Raw genomic sequence first — 21,157 nt, forward strand, 5'->3', positions numbered from 1 at the left:
AGATCTTTCAGAACCAAATAAGTCAGATTCGTAAGGATTTTTAAACCTAATTTAGAGGAAGAGAAGTTTCATGATCAAAATGGTATTTTCTTCCTTTCTTTTTTTCAGTTCAATAATGAACTTAATCTTTTTTTTTCCCCTCTAATCTCTTGATTTTCACATGTATTAATCGAACAGAGATTCAATTTCATAGAAAACCAAATTCGTGATTTAGTTCCCTGGTTTTTTGGTTTATTTTCATAGAAACAAATTCAGATTAGATTACCACTAATGAGATCTAGATCTCTTCTGATAAAACTTTACTTTCATTAAGAACTACACATTTTAACCTTAACCTAATTCCCTATTCAACTTTGATGCCAAACAACAAATATCGGGTAATTGGATTTCTGGGTTGTTTGAACTATCTAGAAAATAAATTATAATGGTGTCAAACGTACCCTAAATGAAATTCACAATTAAAAAAAAAATGAACTTGTTTCTACCGTATGAACGTACAAGTTCTGAGCGACTTCGCCAACCAATTTAAAATTTGTATTTGCCCTTCCAAATAAAGATTTCCTTTTATTGAGAAATGTAATCATATTATTGTGACTTGCCAATAACTTCAGCAATGTGTTTATGCATGGAGCAGAAACACTAATTGAAATAAAACACGAAAGCACATAAAATCCACATATTCTCGCATTTTCATCTAATGTAATAACTTCATCTGCCATGACTAATAGTGCAGTAAAAGAAATGAATCACAACAAACATGTACAGAGACACGATAATAATATCTTCTAGTAAAACAACAAATTAGTTCAAAAAATTCCACACATGAGTTGATAGGTGATTTATCATACATTGAGCACTCTAATCTCCAATACTCGTAGTCCGGATTAGACCTCTGTGTTTATTAGGTTTGTTGGTCAGCTTAAAACAAATAAATCGTACATGTAAATTGGCATATAATGGAATACAGGGATATGAAATGCTTAGTCTTAAGAGCATTAGTCTTTGGCCGTCATTCTGGGAAGGCCTCAATGATAGAATGGGTTGTGGGAATTTGTATAATATTATAACGAGGGAAGCCTGCACTTTTCAGTAAGTTGTTCCATTCGACTTCAGTTCTTTCTTTTCCTCCTGGGATTACCATCATCAGTAGATCAAACGCCACTCCTGCTTCATCAAATAAGCCATTTCCATCTGGTTGCAGTACACAATCAACAATAATAACCTTTCCATTCTTCGTCTTTGATATTGCCTTATAACAATTTTTCAAAATCTTGACGCAATTTTCATCACTCCAGTCATGCATTATCCACTACAAAATACATATAGACACCATTTCAAATATACCGCTTAAATGTGTTGTCTCGATTTCTATGCACATGCCTTTTATAACTTGTACATCAGTCTAAAATGAAAAATCATAAAGAAAGAAGCACTCCATCCATTCCTCGTCCGGTTCAAAGCCTAGTTAGTAATTCGGGATTCGGCAAACGTACGGAACGGCAAACGTACGAGTATTATACGGTTTTGTAAAACCCAGAATCGGTCCAAAATTCGGTCAACGAGACGTGATTCGTCAGTAATTCGGAACGGCATACGTACGTGTACAATTCGATTTATAAATATGAGTTCGGCTCTGAAAATTTGGTATCTATATATACTAAATAATTTGTATTTACAAGGTCATAGACCAATTTTTTTACATATGTGTGAGTTATTTAAAGAAAAAATAAACTTAATATGATGATATTAATAATATATACAACATTAGACATCCAAGAGGACGTGGTATAGTGGTTTAGATGCTTGGTTAGTAAGTCTGAGATCTCTCTCACCTTCACATTCAAATCTCTTCAGTCATTTTTGTTTCATAAAAATTAAAACAACGTCTAATATTGGGTGGTGTATACTCGGGAGGCAGTAAAGCCCAAAAAGTGAGGCCTTTGACGTAAAAGCTAAAGAATTTATGGCGAATTAAGCGGACGTATCATTCAGGATTCGGGATACGTAAAATTCATGAAAGATTCGCGAATAATCCGAGAATGCCACATAATACGCGAATAATACGCGACTTGAGTTCGGAGTTGCAAACATACGCGAATAAGACGGTAAAATTCGTGATACGAAAAAATTCGCGAATGATTCGTGAATCATTCGCGAACTTACTAACTAGGGTTCAAAGGTAAAATGTATAGTTAGAATCATAACCTATTGATTTCAAAGGTATTCTCGCCAAAAGAATACGTTTTGTGTAGATATTAACCCTGTGATAGCATGATGTACATTATTTTGAGAAAATGGCTCAAATGGATGGACAATCAACAAACCTGGTCGTGGTGGACGAGTAAAATATTGAATTGGGTAAAATGGACGACTGAAATTCATCATTTGTACTTGATAGTGAACTGAAGTTGTGGTAATTAAGGGTAGAAGCGCTGAGTAGCTGCTGAAATGGACGCTCATAATTATGTTATATGCTCACTATCAATGATACTCTTTTAATTTTTAATTAATTTATTTTGTCTCGTTGTACAGACCATTTAATCGTTTTACCCGTTCTATATGACTTCATAGCACAGATAATTATAGACACTTGTTTCAATTTTTTGTTGTGTCGCTTAACCACGTTAGACACATTGAGTTTTCATGTGAGTGTAATCCTATCTGTAATAGGTGATTGTGGACCCCGATAAAGAAAAAATGGTATTTTAGGCGGTTATCTCTAAAATCAGTTATATAGAAAATAAATCCTTGGATATTTAAACTGAATAATTTTTTTGTTTATGTATTTGCTTATCTATTTGACCCAGGACAACGATTATTCTATCAATTTTGAGTACTAAATATCACATGTTATCTTACGGTATTAAGTGAAATACGATTTTTATTGAAATCACCATTGGTTTTTCAAGGAGTGCTTGTTTTTTCTGACTTGGAATCCGACGCGATCGCTGACTCTGTCCGAGTTAAATGCCCAACTATTTATCATTTTTTCGATATTTGACTCGGATTATATTTGTGACTTTGTCGTGTTTGACTATCTCATTGGATTCATAATTTTCTATGGTCCTTTGTATAACAACTTAGCATCAGAGAAAGAATAACACCATTTTATTTTATTTTTGATCTAGGTTGTCTGGATTTGACATATCTCACCTGACTTATCTGGATCTAATTCAATATGTTTGTCTTTTGAGTTAGATGCAAACAACCATGGTATAAGTTAAATCCAGGTTTGATAAGTAAGATCTATACGACTCGGTTTAGTAAATACTGTATTAGCGTGTATAATTAGCTCCAAAGAGAAGATTGATCTAACCTTCATTATAACGGCATCGGCTTCCGGAATCTTAACAAACATATCACCTGTAACATGGGTGACCCCTGGATGTTCTTGTGCAGTAGCCAGTACATGAGGTAGATCAAAATTGATACCTTTTATGTGTGGATTAGCCTCAACGATTGCTGCTATCATCTCCCCTTTCCCACCGCCAACATCAACAAGCGATCCTATATCGTTAAATCCATCTTTATATTCGGTCAACATCATGTTAACTACCATCTTACCCGTGCACCCCATTCCATCATTGAAAACTTGATTGAAATGAGGATCAGCTGCTGCCATATCCCAAATTTCACACCCATGAGCTTTCTCAAAAGCAAGACCATTTTCTTTAGTACAATCTCCTAGATATTGCCATGGTTTCAATATTGAAGGATGAAGAAAAAATGAAATGATTGGGGATAGATTAAATTTAGAATCTCTTAATAACCATTTGGATGAAGGAGTTAAACCATACAAGATTTGATTGGTTTCTTGATGAAAATCAGAAGTAAAAATGCGTTTACGGACCAACAATCTCATCACACGAGTAAGATAATCGATGTTGGGAGATGATGATGATGTGGTTGTTTTTAAACTGTTGATGATCTCAAACAATGTGACCGGATGACCATGAGAGTTGATAATATCTGGTATACCAAGTTCAACTGCACATTTCAATGCCATTGAATCTGCAAATGCAAACACATGCTCCCATATTTCGGCTTGCCCTTTCGTTATTTCTTCTTCAGCATCCATCACTTGATCAGTAAATTGTGCTTTGTTTGATGGAAGAATTTAAGAGAAGTGGATGCATTTGTATAAAGAAACAAGGGGTATAATACTCCTATCAACCAGCTGCGCAATTGGCTCCTTATAATAGTTTTTTCTTTTTTGACTAAAAAGTTTGAATGACTCCTTAACAGCTTGAAAGAGTATTAGACTTCTTCTTGATACAACAAAATTAACCATCATCATGATCTAAAAACCTTGCAAATTTAAAACCTTAAACAAAGATCATTCTTTATTAATGTCTGAATGTTTCTGCTTGATGTACGCAGTATAATTTTCATAGAATATGGGATCTATCCCATATAGACACGTGGATGCTAATGGGGCACCATTTTCCTTGGGGGTGTACCAAAATCCATATGAAACAAACATCACCTCACCATTGGATTGTTACACCTCCAAACAAATTGGTACTCCTTTTAGCAACGCTGTTTAGATAAGGTGTTTTTTTTTTCTTTGTATCAATAATTTCGATTGTTTAGTCTAAAGTTGTTGTCAGCATTTGGTGACCAAAACCGATAATTAAATTTTGAATTCAAATCCATGATGATGTCTCTATCGTTTTTATTACTGTAAAGTTTATTTACTGCAAAACGTCTTCAAAGAAAATTTATTATTCGCCTGGAACTTCAAATTAAAGCAAAGAAGGAAAATTCAAACACTCAAGCTCACATTCTCACAACTTAGAATACTAATATGTCTCTATCCCAAAACGTTTTTTGGGATAAGAATCTTATTAAGCACACAACAGTGATATTTTTCACTGGTAGACTACTGCATTTCAGAGGTCATTGGTATTTTAGCTTCAGAGTACCAGCAGGTTACTCCTTGATTATTCTGGAAAAGCCTCGATGATACAATGAAATGCAGAAGTTTTGATGATATTATAACGAGGGAAACCTGCATTATTCAATAGTATCTTCCATTCTTCTTCAGTTCTTTCTTTTCCGGCTGAAGTATGTGCTATCATCACCATATCAAACATCAATCCTGTTTTATCAAATGTATCGTTACTATTTGGTTGCAATACACCTTCAACAAGTATGACTTTCCCATTTTTCTTCTTTGCTATTGCTTTATAACAACTCTTCAAAATCATTGCGCAGTATTCATCGTTCCAGTCGTGCAATACCGACTGCACACATAAATATTAAAACACTCATTATACAGTATTAATAGTTGTTACATTTTCATTTGAACATATAAATTATGTGGCAGACAGAGATTATGCATGCAATGTTCGATAAGTATATGCATGATATGAAATGATATTGAGTATTTTTGAACGGTCATACCTTCATCATGATAGCGTCAGCTTCCGGGATATCAACAAACATATCACCACCAACATGCTTAACCCCTGGGTACTCAGGTGCTGTAGCCACCACATGTGGTAAATCAAAATTGATACCTTCTATATGTGGATTAGCCTCAACTATTTGAGCCATCATAGTCCCAGTACCCCCACCGACATCAACAAGCGATTTTAAGCTATTGAAACCATCTTTGTATTCGACTAGCATCTCGTTGATTATTGTTGAAGTTGTACATCGCAGTGCACTATTCAAAAACTCATTAAATTGAGGGTTAGCTAAAGCAAACTCCCAAATCTTGCACCCATAAGCTTTTTCAAAAGGAAAACCACCTTTTTGAACACATTCGCCCAAATATTGCCATGGTTTTAATAATATTGGATCAGTTTCAAATAAAACCAATGTCGACACATTAAATTCAGAATCTTTCAATAACCATTTTGATGAGCGAGTTAAACCATACAAGGTTTCATTGCTTTCTTGGTGGAACTGGGAAGTGAATACACGGTTATGAACCAATAGTCTCATTACACGCGTAAGATATTCAACGTTCGGAGATGATGAAGATGATGATGCAGTTGTTTTCAAGCTGTCGATGATCTCTGACATAGTGACCGGACGGCCATGAGAGTTTATGATATCGGGAATACCAAGTTCAACAGCACATTTCAATGCCATTGAATTTACAAATGCAAACATTTGCTCCCATATTTCAGCCTGCCCTTTCAACCTTTCTTCTGCGATATCCATTTCTGTTTTATGAATAGACCAATTGTGTGATTTCAAAGGATAACTGGACTGTACATATATAGTCAGAAGTGAGGCATCGGAGCTGAGCTAAATGAGGACTAGAAAGAAGCCATCACCCATGCAAGAATACGGAAAAAGATGATGTTTATTGGATTATCTTAGATTGTTTATTCCTTTATCCCCTTGTAACATTATTGACTGGCTGCTCAATTATATGTTTAGTTTTCTCGAAAAGAAATTAATGCGTGACATGAGCTACTGACGGCTGGTTCATGAAACATTTCTGTTTATGGACACAATTCTGCAGATAAGTCTAGTTAAGCACGTTGGGGTATACTAGTAAAATAACTTATCACAATCAGCTACATGCATGCATTAGTCCGAAAACAGGTATCGAGTAGTTACTTATGATCATCAGAGATGATGACGGATTTTTGTTAGGAGCGTCAGGTGCGTCACTTCTTTTTTTTGTTTTTTATTTGTTTATTTTTTTGCAAGGATTGTTAGGTTCATGGGTTTTCATATCTTTATGTTGCTAGACATGTTGGCGGCTTGGGCCTCAAAACTTTAGGCCGAATGACGAAAATTCCACTCGTAGATTTTTCATGAAATTTGTTTTGAGGCATACTGAATAATGTCAAAATAGGGTCACTAAATAAAAAACACCATCACCCTTTATCTATTTTTTTTAATAATAACATAACTATCCTTATTTTATTAATGTTAATAAAAAAAAATTTGAAAAAAGAAGGTTGTATTAAAAAAAGAACTGTACAAAGTTATATACAAAAGAGAATCACAAAAGTGAAACTCCAAACCCTCAAAGCATAACATGACTTATCTCACAGCCATAATCCCTTCCCATTGGAACAATAATTGTGAAACAGAACATCCTTTGAAAATTTCCGTGGTCGAGCTCCACAGGGCGATGTCCAGCTTAATAGCACACTTCAACTCTTCTTTCTCTTTTTCTCTTCCCACCATGAACCCTGTTGTTTCTTTCTAGCCAAATCTCCCAACAAATTGCATACGGCATAAGATGCCATACCGTCCTTAATTTTGTTGAAACTCTCTGTATCTTCCAATCTTGTAAGCAAACTCCAAACTGAGAATTAAAAACCCAATTAACCTGAACTGCATCCATGAAATAATCCCATATTTGTTTTACCCAGCTGCAATGAAGCAGCATGTGATCGAGTGTCTCTTCTTCTCTATTACAGAATAAGCAAATAGTCGAACTCACCGTCACCCCCCTGTGATGTAGCATATGTCTGGTAGGAACTGAATTGTGTAGAGCCTCCCAGATGAGAAACACGACCTTAGGAGGCGCCAGTCTATTATGAGAAATCTGAGAAAATTCCCAATCTTCATCTGCCTCTTCAAACTTCGCATAAAGAGCCCTAGCTGTACAAGCACCATCCACTTCGTCCTCCAAATCATGTGTTAGTATCACGCTTCTAATATCGAATTTTAGCTCAAGTAAATCCACACTGTCCGCTGCATTTAGAGCTCTAGCAAACTCAAAATTCCAAATCCCATTTTTTATATTTGCTATCGAAGCATCCTTATGTTTGCTAATTCTATAGAGTCTAGGGTATTTGTCTTTTAAAGATCTTTTCTAAAACCACCAGTCCTGCCAAAACCTAATAGATCTCCCATTTTACACTCGAATATTAACAGCTTCATGAAAATCTTCGTTTGCCTTTAAAATCCCAAACCATAAACTACGACCCATTGATTCCGTTACCTGCAAGGGAACTAGAAAGGAACCATCAGATTTAGTTTTTCACACATAATCTTCCTCCACAGTGCTGTTTTATCACTGCAATATCTCTCATGCCACTTTGTCAATAATGATCTGTTGATCCTTCTCAAACATCTGATACCCAAGCCGCCTTTTCTTCTTGCCTTGCATATACGCTTCCAAGAAACCCATCTCATCTTTTTATTCTCATCATCCTCTCCCAAAATAAATTTACGCATAATACTGTTCAAATTGTTTCTCCACAGCAACTGGAAGATAATAGACTGAAAGGAAATATGTTGCAATACTCTCCAAAGAGCTCTTGATTAGAGTTACTCTACCTTCTTTGTTGAGAAACTTTCTTTTCCAAGGAGCCAACTTTTTCCTCATCCTCTCAATCACCACCTCCCATATTGCCGCACTTCTTTTGCATGCTCCAATTGGCATTCCCGGATACGTGATAGGTAATTCGTCTGTTTTACAACCCAACTCCATAGCCATTTCCTCCACCATCTCCTCAACTCATATGCTTGTCATCGAAATTTTTTCTAGATTCAACTTCAAACCAGTCAACACCTCAAACATTAACAAAATAACCAACAATCTTCGAACCTCCTCCCTTGTTGCATTTATCATTATAATTGTATTGTCTGCAAACTGAAGATGATATATCACCGTTCCACCATCTAACACCTGAAATCCGCCAATCTTGTTGTCTTCCACCGCTTCATTGAGTAACATAGAGAACACTTCTACAACTAGAAGAAAAAGGAATGGCGACAAGGGATCACCCTGCCGTATTCCTTTAGTATGCTTGATTAAATTTGTAGCATCACCATTCACTAATAGAGAAAACTGAGCTTCTTTAACACACCATTCAATCCAACCTATCCACTTCCTACTAAAACCATTTATCATTATAATTATTAATGTTAATAATTATGATTAATTTTAATAATAATGATTAATTAATAATGTTAATGATTGACTATGTTAAGTTGTGAGTGTTAAATTAATTGAAAAAATCTGAGTTTTCAGTGAGAATGGGGTTTTTGAGAGAGGAAGAAGAAGTGAAAAAAAATTAGGGGTTTTGAGATTTTGGAGATTTTTGTGATTCAAATGGATGATCCGGGAGAATCTTCATCTCGTAGACACAATATAATACACATCAACTTCAACAATGATCCGGCTTTGGCCAACTTTTTGGATTATGAGAATGATTTTGCTCCAATTTTAACTCAACCTCAACCTAAAACTCAAGATGATGGTTTTATGAGCCAAATCCAGAGGAAGAATACATTGATGAAGAACCTTACGCTAATAATACACAGGTATACTCGTATACGACGTCTGATCTCCTTTTTTTTAGCTTCAATTCTCCAAAAAGTTGAATCTTTACAAATTTTTACGAAGTTCAACACCGGGTTCGGTTGTATTATAAGAGCCGAACTTTTCCCGGGAAGAGCAGTTCGGCTTGTTCGATCTCTTTCATTAGATTGCCGAACCTATTGTTTTCTTATTTTATTTTTTTCGAGTTACAGTATAATGTGCGGCCCAAAATATATCAGCCGAACATTGTGGTGTAACTTAAATTTTTAATCAAGTCCAAAGTTCGTCTCTATTGTACATCTAGTTTATAAGCCGAACTTATGAAATCTTAATGTTCGGCTCATTTTCCAAATTTTCGTATTAGCCGGACCTACCTTTACTCTGAGCATTTCCTTAGTTCGGCTATGGTTTAAATTTTTTGAATTAGACGAACCTTTAGTTAGAGTTATCTAACCACACTGTATTCTTGTAGATCGTGATTGCTGAACCTCAACCAATGCACGATCAACCTTCGGCTATTAATACCATTCACGAAGATAATCGAGATCACTTCCAAAATGACTTGGTAGGTAACAAATTGAGTGATGTCTTACTTTTATGTTAAAAGTATATATCCCAAACGTTTACTAAGTATATATGTGACCTTGTATTCCTGTAGAGATGGGGAAGTAAAGCGGAAGAAAAGACTTGGGCTTATGAACATGGATTGCTAATAAATTGCGTGCTAGTGACCGGGCAACAAAGCCGATGGAACCGGTTTGAAATGGTTTGTGAGAGAAGCGACAAAGATGTTGATAAACATAAAAAAAAAGGTTCTGTGTATGTTGGGAAGACGGGTAGAAATAACAATACCAAGGAGAAGAAAATAGAATGTCCTTTCAAGATCGTTTTTAACTATATAGAAGAGAAGGAAGATGAAAAATATTGGACTATGAATAAAAGGATGGATTGTCGTCATAACCACCCATGTGCACTTGATCTTCATTGACATGCAAGAGTCGCAAGGATCAAAGACCATGAATACTTGAAAATAGGTAAGATGTATAAAGCACGTATGCCACCGATTAAAATACTAAGCATGTTGAAGGCGGATGACCCTGATAACAAATCTACTCTACGAAATATCTACAACGCGAAAAGTACTTTAAGGAAGAAAGAATTACAAGGTAGGGTAGTGATGCAACAATTGATGTGGTTGGCGGGGAAGAAAGTTAAGAGACGAGTTGAAAGAAAGTTATGTTTGGGCATTAGAGCAATGTAAGTTAATGTTTCGGGAGGATGCTCTTCCTAAGGTGATTGTAACCGACCAAGAATCCGATTTGATGTATGTCATTCATAAGGTATTTCCGGACGCCCATAATTTTCTTTGTACTTTTCATATAGGGAACAACTTTAGGAAAAATGTCAATCAATAATTCAACTGCTTAAGATGAAAGACTTAGAGGATATAAGTCACTACCGGATGGAATACGAGAAAAGAAAAAAGGAGAAATTTATGAAGGATTATGATGAGAATGGAAGGTTATGGGCTTGTTTCGCACGTAATGGGATGCTTTGACGTGGTCAATTACGGAAGATGATTATCGGGTAAAACTTGACGAACTTATTGCGCATTGGGGCACCGAGTATCCAAGTGTCGATGCCTATTTGCTTACCGAATATTTGGATCCTCACAAAGAAAGGTTTGTGTCTTGTTATACAAACCAATACAAACATTTCGACAACCAAGCTACAAGTATGGTAGAGTATGCCCGCTCATCATCGATTGAAGAAGAACCTTTTTGGGCGAGTTGACTCGGCTGCGACGGTGTTTGAGGAAATGGAAGAGTATTTCAAAATGGATATCGTAAGAATTAAATCGGAATTTGAATATCGTTCATTGTTCAAGCATAAAAACCATAGGGATGATCCTTGGTTAAGGGGATTAACTTACCGGGTATCCCGTTTGTGTATTGACAAAATTATGCTTGAAGTAAAGTTGATGAAAGCTTGGAACGCGAATGAACCTCATGAAGTATGTGTTTGTAAAATGAAAGAATCCATGGGACTTTCGTGTCGCCACCAAATAGATCGATACATGGATGGTATTATACCTTTTGAGCATATTGATAGTTTTTGTAATCAATTGAGTTTTGATCCTCTCCCCACGGATGATCCCGATGAAGAGATTTGGGATACTCCTTAAGGGAAAAGGTTAGCTGAGAAGTACCAAAGTGCATATCGGGGTCAAAAGCAAATCATTTACCACAACTTGAGAACGGTCCTCTATCCTTTCACCGAGGAGGATCTTTTGGAACCGGAAAAGGGTGAGGGGAAAGGTAGAAAAAGTACCAAAATTAACACGAAAAAAGGAGAGAGCAAAAAACAAGTTGTTGGCTAACAAAAGAGATCTATCGGGAGTTGAGTATCATGATGCAAAGTACAAAAAAAACACAAAGAAAGTGGATGATAATCTAAGTTATAGTCTTAAAAGTTAAACTAAAATCCAAAACATCAAAGTGCAATAACAAAACATATTCATGCACCACCACCTCGACTACCACCTTCACGACCTCTTTTACCACCTTCACTATCACTTCCATGACCTCCATGTTCATCATTGGTATTGGATGCATTACCACCTCCACTTGGGCCTCCAAGTTCTTGTCTTATCGACTTTTTCTTTGCACTTACGGATTGACATACGCGAATGACCTCTTGCAATTCCTTGCAGAAACCTTGTTGCTCAACCACAGATGTCGTCTGTTTGCAACTAACTTTCTTCTTCATTTGCCTCAACAACTTAGTTGCCGACGACAACTAATTTCATTTCAAACCAAAAATTAGAAAAGAATATACTTTCATATTTTATAATACTTTTAAAAGAGTAAATAAAGAAATCATTTACCATTATCGTCATTGCCTCGGATACACTAGGATTTTGTTGTCAGACGCTTTCTTTGTCGCAGCTTCCTTTGCTTGTGCCTCCGCGATTTCAGCTTCAACAAGATCTTGACTTTCTCTATTAATATTGAAGGGATGGGAAACCTGATTATACCAATCTATATACTCTTCTACAACTTCACAAGGATTTTGACGCAAACTCTCTAATTCCTCCCAACTCAGCATGTTATTATCCATTTCTTTCCAATGACGAAGTGATGGCTCGGGATCATATTTTTGTTTCCATGAATTGGTGGTGCTCTCTGTGCCTTTACTTCCCTTCGGCAGCAACTTGAACTTTTGGTTATCATCATATGGTACTATTTGGATAAACCCAAATTGGCGGAGTACTCGACAAGGATCGAAAATTACACACCCGCCTGGATAAAACAACGGTCCATAGTACATCCCCAAAGGCATATCTTCGTCTTGGACGAATTCATCTTCTTCTTTTTCCGTGTTATATGGTTCAAATTCAACATCGTATCCATCCAAAGAGTCTAACTTTTCTCTTAAAGAGGTTATCTTTTCGGGCTTATCCCTCTTCTTATAGTCTTTGAACTCATATTTTGATGAAATTGGAAATGTATCATCCACCACCTCAATTGGTGTGCTTAATTTCAACTTCGGTAAGTGATCATATACCCATATCTACATTAATCGCATAGGAAAAATCTTAGTTGACAACATAAACCTCAACAATAAATACCAATATTCGGCTCAAAAATGAATTACCATTATGGGCTGAATCTGACATTTTTAGAATAATTACTTACAAGTTGTCAGGTTCGGCTCAAAAAGGAAATGGTAATTTAGGCCGAACTTGACATTGTGATCGACTAACTAAAGATCAAAGTACGTGATCAATTAACTTATTAATGGAATTAAAGTTTTTGAGAAGTACCTGAAAGATACTGAAGTTTCCTCCAATATTTCTAGAGTCTAGCCTAGATGTTGTAGAAATTGAATGGAAAAGGAATGCAACACAAGCGGATCCCCAAGCGTACTCATGAAACTTTGAAAGATCTTTTAAGAATTTGAGATATTGAGCACTAACTTTGTTGCCAGTATGGTCAGGAAATATAATTCGGTCGAGAATGTGCAACAAATAAGCAGCAGCAGTCTGGTTTATTTTGGTCGCGTCCATCACCAACCCATCCTTAACTTTCTGCACAGTTTTCTCGAACTATTTTTTTTGGATTCTTCAACCTGAACGAATTCAACATCTTGAGAAAGACTAAGTATTGGGGCGTTCCTCTGGGTAGGTATTACGTAATCATCATCGGGAATATGAAGCTTTGTCTTCCGTGGTTTAGCAACTTTCTGTGATTTTACTTGTTTTGTTGGTTGTGGTTGTGGTGGTTCTTCTTCTTCATCATCTTCATATTCATTTTCTTCATCTTCTTCATCTTCAACGACTTGTTTTCCATCCCTTTGTGGTCTTCGTTGCTCATCTTCTTCATCATCTTCATCTCTATTTGTGTTACCTTGTGATCCTCCTCCTCTTCCGGTCTCTTTGGTTGTAGTAGTATTTTCCTTGTTAGCTCGACTTCCTTGAACTTCTCCTTCTGGTTGTATCTCTGTCTCTCCTTCCTTTGTATCGGAGGTTGTAGTTCCTCTTTTACGTGCACCCAAATTTTTGTTTCCTATTCGAGGTTGCGGAGTTCTAACATTAGAAGGGGTTACTTCCATAGACCTCTTCTTCTTGTCCTTTTGAGTTACAGCTCTCCCACCACCTTTGGTTTGTTTCCTAACACAAAGAAGAAAGTAACAAAAACTATTTTTAAACACACCGAGACTTAAACAATCAACAGTGAGAACTCTTAAACAGACCAAATGTTAGATAAGTGAAAAACAAGAAAAAATAACCAAAAACATGGGAGGAAAATCATTGCGCATGGTGATACCATCTTTTCCCAACACTAACTATGAAATTAGTGACCCATGCTCCTCAAACCTGCAAATATTCTAACAAGCTAAATGGCTAACAACCAACTCAAGTACAGATAATTCTATAGGCATTTATGCAGAGCAGATGATATCTATAAGGTCAATAAAAGGAGCAGGCAATGGAAACTCTTTACTTGCATTCAAGTAACTGGAAATCTCAGTAGGTAGGAATCTCGTATTCTATTCCATAAAACCCACTATCATCCAAAAAGCGATATCTACTTATCAGATCAGAACATGAATAAACTTACAAATGTCTGTTTTTTTCCTAAGCATAACCATACAGATTTTTTATCAACGTACTTAAACGATAAACCTTAAGCTATGAATTAAAACAAACAATGAAGAACAGCAAAACAACTTCTTAAAAAATTAGACCTTAGCATAAAAATCATGATAAAAATGAACTTTGGATAAACATTGCTCTTGGGTAAATGCTCTTTTAAAAAAAATCCATATGATTTCGACTTTGTGAGCTGGAAAGTTCAGGAAGACAGCCACAAAAGGAACAGTTTTTGCAAGATCACATAACCAACTATTGGAAACATAAACCACAACCATAAAACTCAGCTAGCTTCTTGTTTATACTATTTAGATTATATTCTGATTCATATGTAATATTGGAAACATAAAATAAAACCATAAAACTCAGCTAGCTTCTCGTTCAGAGCATATATGGTTGCAACTGTAATAATAAAATACTCAAAGAAAAAATGTTAGAAATAAATATCTGGAAAGCTTAAACAAATGCTCAATCGACACCAAACAGAGGACAGAGTCACGTGTTCAACACGCTGTCCTTAACACGATAGCTGACCGGCACGCCTCAAGAATGAGTGATGCCTATACCCTGTGGTCAAGTCGTATCCAGGATAAAACTGCCCGTTGCAAATATTATTAGCACTACAGTACTTGCCCACTCATACGAACTCAACAACAATGGCACAAAGAATAAAAACCACACAAAGGGAGAAAGACGAAAATAAGAGGATAGTAGCTCTTCTGGACACCAATTGAAAAGAGAAGTCGAGTTCTTTTTATTGGAAAACAGAGAGGGTGAAATTAATGCACATTAATGTGCGAAATAATGCTGCCATGATATCGACATAATTCGGTCATAAAAACAGTCAAAAACGGTAATAAAAATGTCGTCATTCATGCACATAAAGTCGTTAAGAAATATTTTTGTTAAGAAAATAAATTCACCCTGGTCACACGCCCCCCACATTTAAGACGAAATTTATTTTGATTGTAAAATATTTAAGGAAATAATTTAAAATCATTTTGTCAAATTGATAAGTCTTGGTTGATCCATGTCCACGGCGTAGGCACGAGCCCGAGCCCTAGGACTAAGTGAAAGCAAAAATATTTCGCCCCATCTGTTCCACCTATATTGTTTTACTAACTGTCCATAAAGAAATAGCTATATAGTGGAACTCCTCTTTAGTTATACCCAATGTGGGACTAAAGGTTCTATTTCATTCACTCATAAGAAAATGAGTAAGTTCTCTTAGAGACCCAAAGGTCCTAAGTTCAATTCTCACAAAGACTATAAAACCAAAACAATAAAACTCATTTTCTCCAAAAATCCCCCACATGAATGAAATACCGACAAAGATCAGAAAACGGAAAGCGAGAAATACCACTGAGGCAAGAGGTGTCCATGAGGTCTTGAACCTTTACTTAGTGAGAAATTGCCGGAACTACTTGATGGACAGTGAACGCGATTTCTTGAACTGCCATCGTTTGGTGTAGTTCGCGATAATAACCACGCGTGATATCTCTCTAGGTGATGTCAAGTTCGTGTCGTTGTGTCCTTTTTGGCCCTGGACAAATCCCGTTTCTCAGAATGCTCTAGAGAATCAGGTCAATTCTCATAGGAAGCGACCCACTTCCACATTCAGATAGGCGAGTTCTATCAAGAGTGTTTATTACTACACCCCACTTCAATCTTAAATTGAAACTATGGAACTCATTAAGACTTAATAGAAAGTCATCCTCACATGCAGTCACACTATCATGTCTACACCATAGGGAAGGGGCAGAGAATGAAATTCTCTGATAGTGTTTACCTTAACCCGCCACAAATTAGTTTCTCATTCAAAACCTTGATCTTGGGATCTCCAGTCAGCAAGGTTTAGTATCCTTCATGGCAAGTTTGTTTAATGATCTTAAGCCCATCCCCTTTGATGCATTATTAACTATCTCTTTGGATAAACCTTTCGTGAAAGGGTATGCGATATTCTCCTTGGACATAATTCAATCAATGGAAATAACGCCAATTGATATTATTTATTCTTAGCTTTAGCTATTACAGGTTGGCTAACACAACGTATAGATATAGCTGGCACAAGCCTATGCCAGAAAGGAATGTCTTCTAAAAATCATCTTAGGTACTCGACCCCCTCTCGTGCTTTATCTATAGAAATACTCTCAAATTCCATAGTGAATTGAGCAAAGTATGTCTGTTTGGAAATCTTCCAAAAACAAACCCTCAAACTAGAGTAAAAATATATCCACTCGTAGACTTAGACTCCTCTGAGTCAACTATCCAGTTTGCATCACAAAATCCCTCAAGGACAGCAAGATACCTTTCATAATCCAAACAAAAGGTAATAGAGTATTTTAGGTACCATATTACTCTTCTAAGTGCATCCCAATGCTCTTGCTCTGGACTACAAGTTATATCTACTTAACTTAATCATAATATAGGCAATGTCTAGACTGTTACAGTTCATTAAATTCATCAGGCATCGTATAACTCTTGAGTATTCAAGTTAAGATACTCCTTACCCTTATTTATCTTGAGTCTACAAGAAGACTCGTACGGAGTACAAGCACGAATTCAATATAATGAGAACGGCTAAGACTATAAATATTAGATTATCTTATAATACTCATCCCTAAGATCACATCAACAGGGCCTAAGTCTTTCAAGTCAACGTTCTCATTCAGCGCATGTTTTTAGTGGAATTAATCAATCTATGTTTGTATCAAGTAAAAGCATATCATCAACATACAAGCATACAATCACACAGGAATCCTTTACAAGTTACTTGTAAATATACTTGTTACATTCATTAACTTAAATCCACTATTCATTATCATATGATCAAAATTTTCATATCACTGTTTACGTGCTTATTTGAAAAAACCATATAAAAATTTGTTCAACTTACAAATTTTGTCTTCACAACCTTTCACTACAAAGTCCTCAGGTTGGTCTATGTAGATTTCTTTATCTAATTCACGGTTTTAGAAAATGTCGTCTTAACATCCAACTGATGTATCTCAATGTTGTTTATGGCAGCAATAGCGATTAGCATCTCAATAGAAGTAATTCTCGTCACAGGTGAATAACAATCAAGGAAATCTACACCTTCTTTTAGTTTATAGCCTTTAGCTACCAACCTAGCCTTATATTTTTCCACACTTCCATATACCTTATGTTTCCTCTTAAAGACTCATTTACATCCTATGGTCTTACTCCCTTGAGGTAAACTAACATGCTCCCAAGTATGGTTCACACGGACTTAGTCCATTTCACTAAATGAAGCTTCTTACCAGAATAAGGTCTCGGTAAAAGTTATGGATTATTTACAAGTTTGGAGCTCAGACTAAGCTAGGCATATTATGAAGTCAGGTCCAAAGGAGGTTTTGGTTCTAGCCCTTCTACTTCTCCTAGGCTTAGTTCCTATTTCATCTTCCACTAAAGGTAAAGTATGACTGGTTGAATGGACATCTAGGGGATCAACACCTCTCTTTACGAGAGTCATTTTTCAAAGGATTTTTTTTTTCAAAAAACACAGCATCCCTAGACTCCATAATAGTACTCACACCAATTTCAGAAATTTCAGAACTCACAACCATAAATTTATATGCAGGAGTATGCTCAGGATACCCTATGAAGACACAATCAACAGTTTTGGGTCCTATCTTGGTTGTTTTACGTTTAGGGATCTAAACCTTAGACAAACACCCCCACACTTTGAAGTATGCAAAAGACGGTTGTCTACCTTTCCACAATTCATATGGAGTATTATCTGATCCTTTAAAGGGTACTCTATTCATGATATAGCAGGCTGAGAGGACATGAACTAATTAACATGGCATTCATCATCTCCTTAAGGATACGGTTCTTACGTTAAGCTACACCATAGGATTTAGGTGAATGAGGAGGGGTAACCTCGTGTATTATGCCATGTTCTACACAGAAATATACTATAGGAATTTTGTATTCACCACCACGGTCAGACCTAATGATTTTAATGGTAGTATTCAATTGGTTTTCAACTTCTAGTTTATACATCTTAAAGGCTTCTAAGGCATCATCCTTACCTCTAAGCAAATATATATGAAAATACCTCGTACATTCGTCTATAAAAGTAACAAACCATTTCTTACCACCTCTAGTTTGAACCGATTTCAAGTCAACTAGGTTTGAGTGTATTAATTCTAAGGGTTTAGAATTTCTATGAACATTTTTGCTAAAAGGTTTTCTAGCATACTTTGATTCTACGCATATTTCGCTATTGTGTTCCTTTTCCAAACTAAATTTGGCTATGCAGCCTACAATGGCTAGTTTATGCATTGACTTATAATTTACATGTCCAAGTCTACCATGCGAACATTTAAAGACACACAAAAGAAAGCACAAGAATCAACTATGTTCACTTCATCATATTTTTCTTTAAGCTTATGTAGACCCTAAGTCTTTTAACCATTTCCTAAAAATCATTTCCCTTAGTTATGACAAGTTTTACTGACTCAGTTAATTTCTTAAGTCTTTTATCATCTTCCGCAAAACATGGTACAAGATTCTTTCTTGCATATGCTCGGAATATGAAAAATTCATTCAATGAGAGAGTATTTACAGATATGAGCTTCTGCTTGACCTTTTCCTTTCAAGCAACCTCCGTCACAAATGAGTTACTCATAAAGAGATTCTCGACATCCCTTATCCTCAAATAAGAGGTGAATAGGTCTCTGTAAAAAAACATGCTTAGTGGCTCCAGAGTCCACCCACAAGTCTTTCACATTGGTTATTAAAATAAATTCCGACATCATGCCATCCACCGAAATCGTTTTAGTTTGTTTCAACTAAATTAGCATTAATTTTCTACTTATTAAGGATTTTACGTTATCTAAAATTTACTGCCGCACGACCAGGAATTTTACAAACATAACACTCATCCTTAATTAACATAATGCTAGATTTAGATTTATGAAATATACCTTTCTTATGAGGACTACGCTTAGAATTGCGTTTGAAGTTCTCACCTTTGTCAGCTTTGGAAAGTTTGTGATCATCCACATGCGCGACGTTTTTCCAGACACCACATCTCACAAACCACAATCCTGAATCGGAAATAAAGATATGAGTTTTGAATATAACATATAGATATACAAACTTTGTTTGAATAATCGTTTCAAAAAACTCATGGTTACTCAATAAAACCCAATTTAGTCAACAACAAAATTCAGTTTGTCAGATTTTTCAGGAACATTTCTCTGTTTTGTAAAATATCGAAAAAATACTTTTACAACTCCAAAAATTCTGAAATTTTACATGAGTAACTATCAAGATGTCTACTACATTAAGTTAAAAGGGATCATAGAAATTTCTTCTAGGTTAAGAAATAAATTCGAAACTCTAAATCTGACCCAAAAATTCATTTTGTTTTTCACTCCACAAATAACATCCATGATTGTTGGGTGCAATAATTAAAGACAAGGAACGATCAAATAAACAAAATTTATTGATACTTATCTCCTTTATAATGGAAGTGATCGGGTTGACAAACCGGATGAGCTCCCCAGAAAATTTTGCAGACCCATCAACATCGTTCTTACCCATTGTTACAGATAGAAAAGACTATCGTGTTAAGATTGTTGCAACTGTAACAATAAAATACTCAAAGAAAAAATGTTATAAATAAATTTCTGGAAAGCTTAAACAAATGCTCAATCGACACCAAACAGAGGACAGAGTCACGTGTTCAACACGTTGTCCTTAACACGATAGTTGACCGGTACGCCTCAAGAGTGAGTGATGCCTATACCCTGTGGTCAAGTCGTATCTAGGATAAAACTGCCCGTTGCAAATATTGTTAGCACTACAGTACTTTCCCACTCATACGAACTCAACAACAATGGCACAAAGAATAAAAACCACACAGAGGGAGAAAGACGAAAAGAAGAGGATAGTAGCTCTTCTGGACACCAATTGAAAAGAGAAGTCGAGTTCTTTTTATAGGCAAACATATAGGGTGAAATTAATGCACATTAATGTGCGAAATAATGCTGCCATGATGTCGACATAATTCGGTCATAAAAACAGTCAAAAATGGTAAGAAAAATGTCGTCATTCATGCACATAAAGCCGTTAAGAAATATTTTTGTTAAGAAAATAAATTCACCCTGGTCACACGCCCCCCACATTTAAGACAAAATTTATTTTGATTGTAAAATATTTAAGAAAATAATTTAAAATCATTTTGTCAAAGTGATAAGTCTTGGTTGATCCATGTCCACGGCGTAGGCACGAGCTCGAGCCCTAGGACTAAGTGAAGCAAAAATATTTCGCCCCACTTGTTCCACCTACATTGTTTTACTAATTATCCATAAAGAAATAGCTATATAGTGGAACTCCTCTTTAGTTATACCCAATGTGGGACTAAAGGTTCTATTTCATTCACTCATAAAAAAATGAGTAAGTTCTCTTAGAGACCCAAAGGTCCTAAGTTCAATTCTCACCAAGACTATAAAACCAAAACAATAAAACTAATTTTCTCCAACATATTACTCATATATGAAATGAAGCATCTGCATTCAAGTTTCTTAACACCACAAAGATCGAAATCATTTTTCCTTGTTCTCGACTACCTAGTTAAATTAGAGGCAAAAGACCCGAAGCTCCATATGGGAGGAAATCAAGTACAAAAAAGACGCAATTGAAGTGAAAGACTGATTTAAAGCTCATTGCACCATGTTCTAAACCCTCAGCCACTTCTTAATACTGACTTAATGATATGGCCA

At 35.9% G+C, this 21,157-nt stretch overlaps 3 protein-coding genes across 3 annotated transcripts; all 3 read right to left on the reverse strand.

Annotated features, from left to right (window-relative positions):
* Positions 1–760: 760 nt before the first annotated feature.
* Positions 761–4,280, reverse strand: LOC113308337 ((R,S)-reticuline 7-O-methyltransferase-like). Its single transcript, XM_026556810.1, has 2 exons — positions 3,317–4,280; positions 761–1,309 (listed from the first exon to the last, which is right to left on the reverse strand). Exons 1-2 carry the CDS (start codon positions 4,076–4,078, stop codon positions 1,010–1,012), a joined length of 1,062 nt encoding a protein of 353 aa, XP_026412595.1. The 5' UTR covers positions 4,079–4,280; the 3' UTR covers positions 761–1,009.
* A 427-nt stretch (positions 4,281–4,707) lies between these two features.
* Positions 4,708–6,328, reverse strand: LOC113309067 ((R,S)-reticuline 7-O-methyltransferase-like). Its single transcript, XM_026557497.1, has 2 exons — positions 5,407–6,328; positions 4,708–5,246 (listed from the first exon to the last, which is right to left on the reverse strand). Exons 1-2 carry the CDS (start codon positions 6,172–6,174, stop codon positions 4,944–4,946), a joined length of 1,071 nt encoding a protein of 356 aa, XP_026413282.1. The 5' UTR covers positions 6,175–6,328; the 3' UTR covers positions 4,708–4,943.
* A 2,112-nt stretch (positions 6,329–8,440) lies between these two features.
* Positions 8,441–8,836, reverse strand: LOC113312130 (uncharacterized mitochondrial protein AtMg01250-like). The gene has a single exon (XM_026560888.1). It carries the CDS (start codon positions 8,834–8,836, stop codon positions 8,441–8,443), a length of 396 nt encoding a protein of 131 aa, XP_026416673.1.
* Positions 8,837–21,157: the final 12,321 nt, after the last annotated feature.

Source organism: Papaver somniferum, chromosome 9, assembly GCF_003573695.1.
Source record: "Papaver somniferum cultivar HN1 chromosome 9, ASM357369v1, whole genome shotgun sequence".
Taxonomy (NCBI): domain Eukaryota; kingdom Viridiplantae; phylum Streptophyta; class Magnoliopsida; order Ranunculales; family Papaveraceae; genus Papaver; species Papaver somniferum.

Excerpts from the sequence above, each read along its gene's own strand:
- LOC113308337 (XM_026556810.1), bottom strand. The coding sequence starts at position 4,078 with ATGGATGCTGAAGAAGAAATAACGAAAGGGCAAGCCGAAATATGGGAG. Across the intron at positions 1,310-3,316 it reads CCGATGCCGTTATAATGAAG|TGGATAATGCATGACTGGAG; the intron begins GTTAGATCAATC and ends TGTATTTTGTAG.
- LOC113309067 (XM_026557497.1), bottom strand. The coding sequence starts at position 6,174 with ATGGATATCGCAGAAGAAAGGTTGAAAGGGCAGGCTGAAATATGGGAG. Across the intron at positions 5,247-5,406 it reads CTGACGCTATCATGATGAAG|TCGGTATTGCACGACTGGAA; the intron begins GTATGACCGTTC and ends TTATGTGTGCAG.
- LOC113312130 (XM_026560888.1), bottom strand. The coding sequence starts at position 8,836 with ATGATAAATGGTTTTAGTAGGAAGTGGATAGGTTGGATTGAATGGTGT.